The sequence below is a fragment of the Podarcis muralis genome, chromosome 5 (assembly GCF_964188315.1).
Source record: "Podarcis muralis chromosome 5, rPodMur119.hap1.1, whole genome shotgun sequence".
NCBI classification, from domain to species: Eukaryota; Metazoa; Chordata; class Lepidosauria; order Squamata; family Lacertidae; genus Podarcis; species Podarcis muralis.
Window position 1 is genome coordinate 51,109,258 of NC_135659.1, and position 13,989 is coordinate 51,123,246.

The 13,989-nt window shown below is 40.5% G+C and overlaps 1 protein-coding gene across 9 annotated transcripts in view; it reads right to left on the reverse strand.

Moving 5' to 3' along the window:
- Positions 1-13,989, reverse strand: part of RNF220 (ring finger protein 220) — a 330,113-nt gene that overhangs the window by 32,653 nt on the left and 283,471 nt on the right. For 8 of the 9 annotated variants that reach the window (XM_028733697.2, XM_028733704.2, XM_028733706.2 and 5 more), the window contains 4 exons: positions 8,817-8,913; positions 8,070-8,156; positions 5,561-5,616; positions 2,837-2,915 (listed from right to left, as the gene is read on the reverse strand). In XM_028733697.2, coding sequence (XP_028589530.2) covers positions 2,837-2,915; positions 5,561-5,616; positions 8,070-8,156; positions 8,817-8,913 — 319 coding nt within the window. The remainder of the gene's footprint in view (positions 1-2,836; positions 2,916-5,560; positions 5,617-8,069; positions 8,157-8,816; positions 8,914-13,989) is intronic. The other variant, XM_028733705.2, reaches the window with a different exon arrangement.

Here is a 13,989-nt window from a genome sequence, read left to right on the forward strand (position 1 = left end):
TTGCTCTATTTAGTATCTTCTAGACTACAACCATTAGATATAAGCAATAGCCTCATTAAAAAAAAAATCTAAAAATATATTACATTATATTACATATAGAAATCACCACATGCAGTTAAAGGGGGGAAAAGAGAGAAATCCTTGTTTTTTTCTTGTCATAGCAGTCCAGTTCAGATGCAACAACAAATCACAATTTTCCATTTTGACTGATCTGGGCCAATAGCAACTTTCATATCAAATTCAACCAAAAAACGAGATGAATGAGATACAAAGAAGAATCCATCAGCAAATACATTTCTCTTGAACTGAGGTAAGTTGCTTGGCATGCAAGTGATTCAGCTACAAGCAGCCTGAAGCACACATTCCATTAACTTTCAACCCAAGTACATTAGCTCTGCGCCCAAACAAGGACAGTTTACTGTATTGTATTAGCTAATTAAAAATATACGCTCCATGCCTAGACTTTGTTTTGGAAAGGGAAGAGAAAATGAATGTCATTCTTATAAAAGTAGGATCAATAAAGAGAATCACTGCTAACTCCATTAACCATTGTTCTAAATGGACAGCCCAGCTGACACAGGTGATAAACCATGTGCTTCTAAACACTTTTTAAAATGCTAATCAGACATTACATGGAGCTTAACACACTAATCAATAATGCCCAGATTTAAAAGCAAAAATTAAAGTTATGAACAGAAGGAAGTGATCCCATGGAGAGCTCACCACAATCACCACCCAAAACAAGAAAAATGAAACCAATTTAGCTCTAGATTAAGAACCAGGAACTGGAGATGAATCAATTTAGCTAGCTGGACTGGGTCACCATACATCATGGCTTGGCAGTGCAGGTGAAAGCAGCCAGACAGTAAGAATAAAAGAACACCTTCCTTTCTGCAAGCCCCAAGGTCTGATCCCACTTATCAATTAATTTAACAGAGCCCACCCCTTCACACACAACATTCTAGCTCCTTAACCATCACAACACAAACTATTTATCACACACAACTCCCGGAGGAGCAGGGACAGCACAGCTGGAACCTTTGCTTCTAAACATTTTGTTTTCTGTTCCCTTTGGAATTTAAGTCTCTAACTAAAAAGCAGTAACCCTTTACCACAAGGGATTTCTCATGAACCAAGAAATTGCTGTAAAGTGCAATAAATGGCATTTGGTTTTTACCTTCTTAAGAAAAGTAGCAGGCTGAGTATCCAAGTGTAATTTTTGACTTCTGAAGTCAGGAAGTTTTCAGGGCGCTCTACAATGGGTCCTAACTTGTCACAAAGAGGAGGGTGCCATACTTTACAACTCCGAATTATAGCATGCACCACCTTGGAAAGAATGTGGGGTCTGCCAAGAGACACCGAATAAAGCTTTTAAAATTATCTGATCAAGATGACATCAACTGATTGTTCTGGAAAATGTCAAACCTCTGCTTGGGAGGCCAGGATCCGAGGGGAATAAGTGTTGGTAACTAATGCTATTGACACAGACTGCTGAAGAAGACTGAATTCTCCTGTCTCCTAAATGGAAGGCAGTATCAAAAGATTGCTAAGCGATAGGTGAAAAAATGGCAACAAGCAACTAAATCCCTGCAAAGGAAGCTGGCATGCATTGGCAACTAACATTCATGCCTAATCAAATCATGAAATTCTCCTTTCACCCCTCTCTTGAATTCTGCCTCCAACGTCCTGAACAGCCTATAATCCTAGCTTTTAATTCCTAGGCACACAAATGCAGGAGGCTGAGGCAGGCAATATATTTCCTTCTGCATTTCATTTAAAATTGTAGCCCAATCTAGAGTGTTAATCTAGAAGAGCAGACATAGGGAACCAGATGCTCTGGGACTACAACTTCCATCACCCCTGACCATTTGCCACCCCAGGTGGAAGTGATGGGAGTTAGGCGTAAAATAACATTTGGAGGGTCTCAGGATACCCATCTCTGCTTTGGACTACAATAACAGAGAATTCAACTCGACCCCACCATCACCTTGTTCTGGTAGATAATTGCCCTGAGACTTTGGGCTTGTTCACACAAATCACTGGCTAATAATCCTGTATGCACTGTGGGACATCGGAAACATGGTGCAGTCGTCTAAGGAACTTGCATCTATAGTCTCATATTTTTGTTCTCATAACCTTAGCCTATTTCTATGCTTAAGACTTCAATTTTGTCTCTGCTAATCAGGAGCATACAAAAATGACATAGGATATTACTGCACATAGCATTGCCTTGCTGCAAGGAGACAGTGCAGCATCATGTATCGTCCTTAGGCTTGCCCCTGCACTTTGGTGAAGCAAAAGATCCAGTTCCATGTGACTCATCCCCAATGGAAATGAAGGTTAAGATAAACTTATTCTTTTCCAGAGGCAGGCCATATCAAGTAAAGCTTCTGAAAAATAACACATCCCAAGGGAAGGAAAAGGGCAGCACTTTGATACTGTTGAGAATTTAACACAAGGGGAAGATTTGCCATCATCCCTCTAAAGCTGTAGAAACTACAATAGGGACTTAGAAACGAAATATAAAATCATCCTTCCACTTTTAGAGCCAACAAACAAAATGGATTTTCCTCCGTCCTACAGATGGGGAATTCCTATGAAGAATGAAAAACAAGCAAAAATGGGGGGAGGGACCTATCTGACTTTCAGCTAGGGGAGAGATAATACTGTGTGTGAGTTTAAAAGCTGGATATGTTTCGCATGAGAAACATGTGGAACTACACAAGGAAAGCCATAAGCAGCATGTCAGTGCTATAGTGATGCCCCTTTGATAGAAAGCTCCTGGCAGTCTCTTTTGCCTCCCTAACAAAGACAGACATTCCTGAGCCATACTCACTTTTCTATGTCACTATTCTTGCAGGTCTTTTGCATAGGCTCCTGTTTACTGCTCTCTCCGTTACTCGTTGATGGCATTTCTGCAAAAGTAAGGAAGAGCCCAGATCAGTGAAGGGAAATGTTTATTCACAAAAAGTCAGAGAAACCAAATAGTTAGTGAATTTTTCTAGTGCTGGTTCCCAAGAAGAAACTACCAATAACATGCTGGAGTGTCCAAGTGACAAGTACTGTTGTATCACTCAAGATGCATTCATGACTTGCCAAGTATGGCAGACCTGCAGAACTCATAGCCCACAAAGTAGTTCTGGAATTGATAGGGCCATGGATTACTCAAAGCAAATAATGAGGCTGGGATGCCAAATTATGACAAATTGCAGCAATCCATCAATTTCCTGCTTTACATTGGCAACTGTTCACCCAAAACCGAAGCACTTGGAATTACGAACAGTTTTCAAACCAGTTAGACACAAAGGATCCACTTCAACTTCCTTGAGCAATTCTCGTGAAATCGATTCGGTAAATGGCTTGTATGTGCAATTTGTTCTTTGTCAATGCTGTGAATTGCAGTTAGGATTCTGGAGGTTTTCTATTCAAGGGGTTTTCTGGAAGAAACATGTGTTTACAGGCCAGACAGGTTCACCCACACATAGGAATCAAAGTAACGCCATTTCTGCAGTCAGAAGAGGCAGAGAATTTTCTCACAAGCCTTTTGAAATCATGAGGGGAGGGAGCACTGTTTCCAGAGGAAGAATTGTGAGAAGAGAGAGACTGTTTGCCATCAGGGGGCAGCTGGTTTTGATCTACAGGTGCAGTTGCTGCCTCACTTCCATCCCGAGGAACCTTCAGAAAGGAGTTCCTGCCAGGGGCATTATGTGTAGGTGTATTTTAATGTGCTGAATAGCGTGAAAGTCATGGGGTTGTGGAGAGTGTGTGTATAAACTTAAGTGTGCCTAGTTTATTTTTTTGGGTTGCTATTTTGTTAATGTTATTGTTTTACAGATTATAAATTCTGTATTAATTTTTAATCATATACTATGACTTTTGCTTTACCTGTGATGTTTAGCTTATTTTTTAGTTGTTGCTGTGTTAAGAGTGTTTTATAGATTATAATTGTTTCATTGATTATTTGTTAATTATTCTATATGATTTATGCTGTATTTGTGATGTTCCATTATGTTCTACTATGTTGCTGTTATTTATTGTTTGTAAGCTGCTTTGGTATTCATTTGAATGAAAAGCAGCACAGAAATATAATAAATCAAAATCATTGCAGGACAGCTAGCATCGGAACTTCTCAGGAGTTTAACTGGAATTGAACTCTACTTGCACAGTATTGTCCCAATTCCTGAGCTAATTTCCATAGTGATAATATTTTATTCTTTACTACCATGGATAAAGAAAATGGTGTGAAATCACAAACAAGAATGTGGAATCACACAGAAAAAATCCCCAGAAGATAATGATCACCAAACTTATTTAAAATATCCCTCTACTCCAAATGCAGAATACTTCCTCCCCATCAATACATACTGCCTGGGAACTTCCAGCCATACTTTCTATTAGCACCCCATCTTTTTTTAACCTGTATGTAAATGTCACTTGTCAATAGTGCTAGCAACCAAGATGCAATATCACAGAGAGAGAGAGAGAGAGAGAGAGAGAGAGAGAGAGAGAGAGAGGGAGAGGGATTTGGACTATGGACACCCTAGTCATCAAGCTCCTAGAAGTGCAATTTCTCTCAAAAACTGAACTATCTCACAGGGTTGAGAGAATAAAAATGGTGGGACTTCATGAACGCTGCCCTGTTTATGCCTTAAAATAAATATTTTACATTTCTTATGAAAAGTTTTATCCTGTTCTTCAGTCCACTGCTTCTAAGCAGTTACCAGAAAGAAAAGAAAACAATTCATATAAAGATCATGTATCTAAAATGCAGAATATGAACAGAAGCCAGATAAAAGTATTGCATTAAAAGGGTGAAAAACCAAAACACATGGAAAATTAAAAAGATATCTCAAAAGGCACTGAAATTGCATCAGAGCCAGATGAACCTTCTTGGGCAGGCATTTCAAAGTTAAAATCCCAGAACTGAAAAGGTCTTATCCACCTTACCTCTGAAGGCTTCTGAGAAATATATTAATGGCTGATCATATACAAAGAAACAAATACTGTGACACTGGCATGCATATCTATAGAAGGCAAAAAAGCAGGGGGCGGGATTTGCTATCTCAGAATGCATAATAACCTCAAACACAATTATGGTAATAAGTGGAAGAACTTTCATGTCTCTCAAATCATCCTCCAAACCAAGAGGAATAAGAATGCATTGCAGGCTAGTCACAGGATTCAAAGCCAGAAAATCATATTCAAACTTCGTGTAACTTGGGTTATATTCCAGAACACTCTGGGGGCATTTAGCAGAAGTTTGGGATAGAAATGATGCACCATAATCTTCTCTGGGTGACTCCATAATTTCAGGTTTTTTTCTATTGGAAAATGGAGGCAATAACCTGTCTCCATCTCCAGGAGCACAAATTAAACTGCTGCATGGATTCTCCTATCAAAACTCAAAAGCTGGTAACCGCTCTACTTCAGATCTCTGGTGTTGGGCACACAGGAATAATAATACTCCCAATATGCTGAATAATAAAACTGCACCATAAAATACCGATTGTCACTATGCAAGCCAACCCAACAGATTGCCACATATATCTCTTACACTCACCGTCACTTGCCCACTTAGAAAATTCTGGTGTTATTCGGGTACTAGGCGTGCCACCACTGGAAAAAGAGACAGCAGTGAAAATTTGTCCCAGGAAAAATCCCACAGCATGCATTTCTTCTCACCATTATTAGGAATGATTATGTACATAGTATTTAAAGTTTGTCAATTGCCTTACAATTAATTTGTGTTTACTCTCACAACTATGTTAAAGCAGGACACTGTTGTTTTCATTTTACATATGGGAAACTGAGGGAAAAAATCTGTCTGCCCATGCAATGAATCCCTAGCAGAAGATGAACTTGAACAGAGGCCTTCCAGGCCCAGCCATAACTATGTATCCACTGGAAGGGAGATAAGACATGTTCTAGTCAGTGCAGAATGCAGCTACTGCAATGGTGAATTAAGAGTGGATTACACCGATGCTACAACTTTACTGACTCCTTGCCATCGTCTGCATGCAATTCAAGATCCTAGTTCTTGATTGATTTAAGCATTTACAGAACTTAGAGCCCACCTTTCATCTTCTGTTCTGTCACTTTCTTAAGATTTACCAAGAGTGCACCAAGACCTCCCTTTACTTGTGTCATCCACATGCTAAGCTTTGAATAGCATGCAGAAATGCTTTCAGTAACTCACTATAAACTGTGGAAATTCCAACGAGACTCACTTATACTTTGAAATAGCATTTTTTCAGAAGCACTCAAGCACTTTAAATGGCTAAATTTAAGCATACCTAGAGATACTCTCACTGTTTTCGTAATTTTAAATTACTGTTACTTTACTGTATTTTTAATATTTTGTTGGAAGCCGTCCAGAGTGGCTGGGAAAACCCAGCCAGATGGGTGGGGTATAAATAATAAATTATTATTACATTGCTGAAATTATTGCTACCACCTACTATGGGCTATAGGGATAGGGCAGGTTAACCATCAGAACTCCCCACTAACACCCTAGCATTTCTGCCTTCCTTTCAACATCAAATATTAGTCACTGTCAATTCAAATTACTGGAGGCAGAAATAGTATGAGGCAGATATGTGTTTCTATGAAGTGAAATCTGATTTCAGGCCACTGCTTGTAACAAGCTAAGCAGTAGGAAAACTTCATTTCACTGCTCTATCAATCTCTTCAACCTTGACCTCCAAGGCTCACTCAGCCTAAGAGACTGGAGCAATGTAAGTGCTGTTTCCACACAGGGCAGAGGGCTTGAAAAACCAATCCATTTCTTAGCTCTCTGTTAACACCCATTCAGTTATTTGCCTGAAATGCTTTCCAGAATCTTCCACACAAGGCCTGTGGAGAAGTCTAGCAGACAGCAGCCCAGAATACATAATCAACACTGCAAGGACCTTGAGATCCATTAAGGTGGTCAACTCCTAGACACTTATGGATCCTACCAGAATCCAGAATGATCTGGGGGATTTAGCTGCTTTTGCCAGTGGTTCAGTCACTGTAATTTGTAATTGCCAGAGTCTCTTGAAAAAACTACTCTTGAGTACCACCTTAACCAGTGGAAAAAGGCTTCCCTATCGTTTAGTAAGATATGGTCAAAGAGTGCTAGTAGTTTTTTAAAAAATCAAAATTAATCCACTGAAAGGGAAGGGTCATAGTTCAGTGACAGAACACATTATTTACATGTAAAAGGTCCCTGACATTTGCAGGTAAGATCCCTATATGAAACCACAGACAGCCTCAAATATTTAATGTAGACTGACCTTCACCAACCTGGTACTCTTCAGTTTGTTTTGAACTACAACTCCCATCAGCTTCAGTCAGCATGGATGTGTTGACTGCACCTGATGGAAGTTGTAGAAAACATCTGCAAAGGCTGATGTGAATAATACTGAGCTAGATGGACCAATGATTGACTCAGTATATGGGTTTGACGTTCCTGCATTGCAGGGGTTTGGACTAGATGGTCCTTGTAGTCCCTTCAAACTCTACAATTCTATGATCTGTATGCACTTGTCTTACTTATTTCAAATGGGGCACAAGCATGCTTAACAGGGTTTCCAGCCCTTCTCCTTTCCTTATCCACAAAATGAAAAACTTTTGCACCCTGCCCTGTTGTCAAAAATTCATAATGTGGGTCTTATCAAAAATTCTAAATTGTACAAAGCCTATATTTCTCAACTGTAAATGAATAAGCTCATCAATATTATACAAATCTACCTGATTTTCATATTTCTAATGGGCGAGCTGAGAGTTTTTTCCAGTGCACAATGCCCCATGTACGAGGTGCTATGTCCAGAGTCAGGATTTAATTTCTCAAAGAACAAGAACTACTACCTTTGGCATAAATGTGGCCAAGGAGTAGGGTGGGACTTTACTGCTGTGTTATAGATGGGTAACCATTTTCTTTGCAAGTAGCTGCTTCCAAAGTTCTTCCTGCCTTGCATCTCACACTGATATGATATATCTGCTTTGAGAAACATCCTCACCGCCCACCCAGCACCATGAAGCATGTCCTGCTCCACTCCCAGACAGTACTTTTAAAAGTCCACACTTACTTTAAGACTGCACCTCGAAGCGCCTCTCTCTCCTTGGCTTCACTTGGTTCTTCCCCAGTGCATGGAATGATATCTGCCTCTGTGTATCTAAGCATGGAGGGTTAAGGAGAGCACAGCCTGATGAATAAGAAGCTTTCACTGCTTATCCCAAGCCATCAAGGCAGAGCAGCCAAGAATTCCTTTGAGGGATGGGTAGGAACTGTTTGTAGTCCAAGGGCCACATTTCCTTCTGGGTAACTTTTTCTGGGGCCCACATAGCAGTGGTGGGCAGGGGCAGATGCAAAATGGGCAGATCAATGAATGTGAATGGTACCTTTCCACACTAGGCTAGTTTCTACACACACACCATACAAATTCAATATAGTGCACCAATTAGAATGGCACCAGAAATTCTGAAGTACTAAAGAATGCATTTCAAAGACCACAAGGTTCCTTTCACCACAAGGAACATGTAAACACAATAACAGCTGTTTGATAATAAGAACATGCTCATCTGAAAACAGCAGAGGAGGATATCATCTCTCCTCAGCAAGGAACCGGATGCTGGAACTGGTGAAATTACTACCCAGCTCATGACTAGTAAATAAAGTTGCTAACGGAGCAATTTCAGTGAACAGGCAACTTGTGGAATCCTCTCCTAACTGAATGAAAATGTATGAATGAATTAGGCAAGAGCAGCAAGAGTTTTAGTGGCACAGCAGAGCCACAGTCTCTTGGTGGGAGTTCAGCACCTCTAGAAAATGATACTGTGGCTTTCCATATTCCAGTGTGTCATCTCCATCCACATCAAGGTCAGCATCACTGTCTGGATTCTCCTTGCCGCTGCACATGACAAACCCGGACCCTGAAGGAAAAGAAAAGATGTGCAATGTGTCACCACAGGGCACAGAGGAACAAAATGTGGCCTGGGCAAGTCTAGGGGAGGGAAAAGATGGCATGGGAGAGAGAAAGCAGTCTTTTAGCTGCATAGGTTTCCAGCAGTCACTTTCCTCCAGGCTCATTTTAGCTATGGTTTGATCCAGGCTATCTCCCTGTCTCAATTGTATGTAATACAATGGTAACATTGTAAAATTTCATAAGTATGAAGAGAGGTCACGATATATCTTGATCTATAAATCTCTTTCTCTATATAGAGAGACAGAGCGCGCTGGGGGAGCAAAGAGAATTGTGAGTCATGACACAGTCTGTCAGAGATAAACTGGACTGGGAACCAGCACTGCTCAGCAACAGAAAAAGTGTACTCAAGCCAAAAACTAGCAAGTCTGTGATTTATTAGGTTTGTGGCAAGCAGGAGGTGGTAAATGCGTAGAAACATCCAATTAATATGGGAGATGAAAAACACACTCCAGGCTTGTATACCACAGAAGAATTCTATAGACTCCAAATGCAAAAATGGGGAAGTGAGAAATAAGGGTTCAATGCAGGCTTGATGGACCACACATAAACTGATATGTAAAGCCGAATACTTTTGTGTGCAGGAAGGAAACTGGTTCCAAACACTATCATCACTTCCTTCACGATCTTGACAATTTCATAAAACTGAATTCCTTGCCATCCCACCCCCACCCCACCCCGTGCCCGTGCACTGGGTTAGATCACATCACAAAGATTTTAATGAGCAGAGAGCCAAGGGGACAAAGATGTTGTTTACTGGAGGTGTTTCAAAGAAAGGAGTATATTTAGTATTGAATGGACAGAAGCAAAAATCGAGTGATGTTGTAAGGAATATCCCCGTCTCAAATTACCAGAGGCACCCAATCCTAGTCATAAATCTGGCATCTAGACTTTATGCACAAATGCAAAATCCCTCCATCAACCTTTCATTCCTTTCAGTTGCACCAGCCCCTAAGTCTAATATTGCACTTGCCTGTACTCTTATGGGCAGTCAAAAATTCTGTGCTAGAAACCCAGATTCTGCACTCAGATAATTCAGTGTTATACAGCTCAAATGAAGGATTTAAAAGCAAAATTGTTTTGTTTACCCACTTTGGGCTGTAGTGTGGAACTTATTTTTCTACGAGTAAGTTTCTATTTCAACCTCTGAAAATGGAAGAGCTCCATTCCTCCTCTAGGAGGAAGAGGAGGGTGGCATATTTTGCAGATTTCCCCTTCACCTTTCAGAGCCCAGTGCCATCTCCCATGTTGTTTCAGATGGTCCCCTGAGCTTCCAGAGCAACTTTCCAGGAAGGGGGCATGTTTGGAAAGAAAAAAATCAGCAACCTCTCTCACTTTTGCTCTAATATACTACTTTCAAAAGAAGTTAGCTCAGATATTTTCTGCCATTTTGCAATGGTAGTTGGATGCCATGTTTTCAAGACAACACACAATTTGGCAATACAGTTTATAGAGAAATCCTGGCTAGCTTTTGCACACCTCCATTTTGCCCACTGTGAAAAATGATAACTAAGGTTGCTAATGTTTGCTCCTGCAGACTTCCTGGGTTTTTGTTTTTCTTTAAAGATGTGCATGCACAGGAACTGAAATACCTGCAAAAATGCCCAGAACAGTAGGGGGGGGGGGGATGACTGACATAAGGGACAGAAAAACAGCCCAGATACTTTCCATCAAGTTCTACCCACTGGTGTAGAAAACGGAATAGCAATGAATATTCATGACTGAAAAAATGGAATTTGTGGAAACTTATCTGCTAAAACCCACACATAGAAAAACTGGATTTTTGTAACTTATTTATGTTGTAACACCCAGATCTGGAAGTACCCCCAATTGCCCCAGATTTTGAAGCCTCCTCAGCAATGGTTTGTCTAACAAGTACCACCTTTTCAGTTTATTTAGATTTAAAACAGGACAGAGTTGCTAAAGACTGTGGTACTTTTCCATGGTTGCCCAAAGAGCGTGAGTGCTATTTCACACTGGTAGAGACAATGAGGTCACACAGATACTGGCCTGCAGTATGCCAGTATCAGGTATAATTTAGCTTGTAATTTCTGAAAAGCCCAGCCTCTAAACACACAAGCTTCTTTCTTTCCCACCATCTCTCAAATACAAAGCAGAAGTTATGGCCTGACCTGGGCTGTGATCTGAATGCCATCTATATTAAAGATATAGAACAAGATTTGAGGCTGGAGGAAATCTTGAATAGAAATGAAACTCATCTCTGCTTTACTTCAGTAACAGAACTGATACAAAAATGGGGAGAAAGAAGCAGCTTTTAGGAAATCCAATTTCTTGTCCTATATGTCAAATTAAGCTATCAGAACACAGTACAAGCAACAAAAGTTTACCATACAGAGACCAGAATCTCCTTTTCACAGTTGCATTTTTCTATATGTGCTCAGGAAGCTCAGTTCAAAGACTGCAAAGTAGAACAGAGAAGCCTATGATGCCACCAGAGTCCAAATTGTTATATGGAATGCTAGGGCTGCACCTTGAAGGAACCTAAAGTATGATCATAGTTTCATTTCAATCAGGCCAGAAAGTAAGTCCAAATGAGACAGTAAGTGGGCAAGGCTAACATGGGTTCCTGATAGGAGGAAGTCATAAGTAGAATTTTGATCAGATTTCTCTCTGCTGAAACTTTATTTTCTGAAATTCTTCTTAGAACCCAGTAAATCCTGGCAAATCCTGGCCCAATCTTGGTCTGCCAGGTTGTTTTCCCCAAGCTATGCTAACCTGCCCAACAAGTTAGTTGACTATAGCCCATAGTACTGTATTTAAGAGACTTAAAAATTGAAATGGGTGGCTGGCCAGAAATGGCCTTAGATATAGGGTGGGGGCAGGGAGAGAAGAGAAAAGGAAGGAAAGTAAACTATCATACTGACTTACAGAATCACTTGCAAGATTTGGTGATACTGCAGGATACTAGGGGAATGTTGTCACTACTTTATTTAACAAAATATACATACCACTTGATTGCAGCAAAACCTCTAAGCCCTTTACAAGAAGCCTAGAAGGGGTATATACATTTTGTTAAATACAATAATAAATTTTGCAACCAGAAAATGTAAATTAAGAAAATGTTGCATTACTCATTATGCTTAAAAGTTCTAGTCGCATATCTTTTTTCTTTCATACTTTGGAATGCTGTGCATGTATGCACATGAAATTTACTTACTGTAGTCAACACTGTTAGCACCCTAACTTTCTGTCCTCCAGTCAACTGACTTTGCCAGAGAAGGAAAATTAAGTCTGTAAAGCTTCTTATGCTTCAGCAGCAGAGCACAACAAAAGTGTTATGGGTGGCAGAAGTGGTCTGGAGTTCTCATTGTGTGGAACAAAACAAGTTCATGCATCTACAGGAAGACTTGATGCATAAGCAATCTATCTGCCAGCTTTAGAAAGTCATGGGTCTCTGCTTTACGCTGCAGTAACTGAGGGAGATTTACAGTGGTACCTCGGGTTACAGACGCTTCAGGTTACAGACGCTTCAGGTTACAGACTCCACTAACCCAGAAATAGTACTTCGGGTTAAGAACTTTGCTTCAGGATGAGAACAGAAATCAGCAGCAGTGGCGTGGCAGCAGTGGGAGGCCCCATTAGCTAAAATGGTACCTCAGGTTAAGAACAGTTTCAGGTTAAAAACGGACCTCCAGAAGGAATTAACCCGAGGTACCACTGTATTTATTTTTTAATTCCTGAGTTGCCACTGGGTAACATTATAGTATCTCCAGAATCTCAATAGTGACTCCTACATGGGTGACGCTACCTATAAAAAGGGACCCTGTGCCCAGCATAAGGATGGATATAGGGATGGTTCCAACAGGGTCAGGGCTTTTGTTACACTTTTGTGTCCCAACTCACTCACATTTTTTCACTGTACAGAGCCAGTGAAAACATGCCAGCAGCTGTTTAAATACTGGAGGTCTAAACCGATTTACATTAATTATTCATCCCAGGCTCATTCAAACCAGATTTCTGGACAAGAACCTTTATAAATGAATTAAATGGGGTTTATAAAAGCAAGACAACCCAATAGGATCATAGCTGCTATGTGTGCACATATGTGCATGCACACGTGCATATGAAGTGTAAAGATCTAAAAAACAACAACCACACTACTAGTCTTTGGCACAAGCACAATTCCACCCTGAGTGGGGAAAAGGACAGGAAGCCCAAGACAGAGAAGAATTCCAACAAAAATGCTTGAAGGCAATTCCATGACTTCCCTGCCCATAAGGCTAATGGTTCTAATATACCCAGGTGATTGCTTCCTTGAGGCAATGCATTTCAGGGAGACCAGACCTCTCCCTTGACATAATCATACTAGCTTTTAGGGTTCAAACCAATTTGTCCTCCATGTTTATGAATGCATATCCCTTTCTTAATTTGTAGGCTATTTGAGGAAAAGTCTGTACCCATATGAATTTGCCTGGGTCCTGCTTGTGAATCAGCCATTAAGATCTATTAATTGGTAGGCATCAGGGCCTTTCTGGTAATGGACTCATACTGCATAAGCCTCTCCTGCTGCCTCCCTGTCAATTCTTAATGTTATCAACGAAAGGGCAGTCCTACTCCTTGCTTCAAATTCTAACTGTAAAATAAAACAGAAAACCTTTGCTCTCAGACACTTCAAGCTTATTCCAGTCCTACCACCTTTTCACTTAGAAAGTAACCACTTATGTAGAGGAGAAAGCTGCAGGATGTGGGATTGTGCATGCATGCATCAATGAAATCCCCAAGCCTCACTCGTCTAGGCTAGCTCACTGCTTCCTCAGTTCCCTGGTCAGCCATAAGCAATCTCATCCTGAACACCACTGGCAACATTTCCCTTGTAGCAGCCAGAAAGCAATGAATTTTCAAGTCAGGACTTCAGGTGCGGGAGAGAGGAGGTGCATTTTTTAAATAAAAAAATTACACTGGTTCAGAGAGGATGGTTGGGCTCTGCTTGGGAAAGAGCACTGTTTTGTTTTCAAAAATATATGTGCTGGGTCTGAAGCCTACTTGGAACCTATGTCTGCTGTTC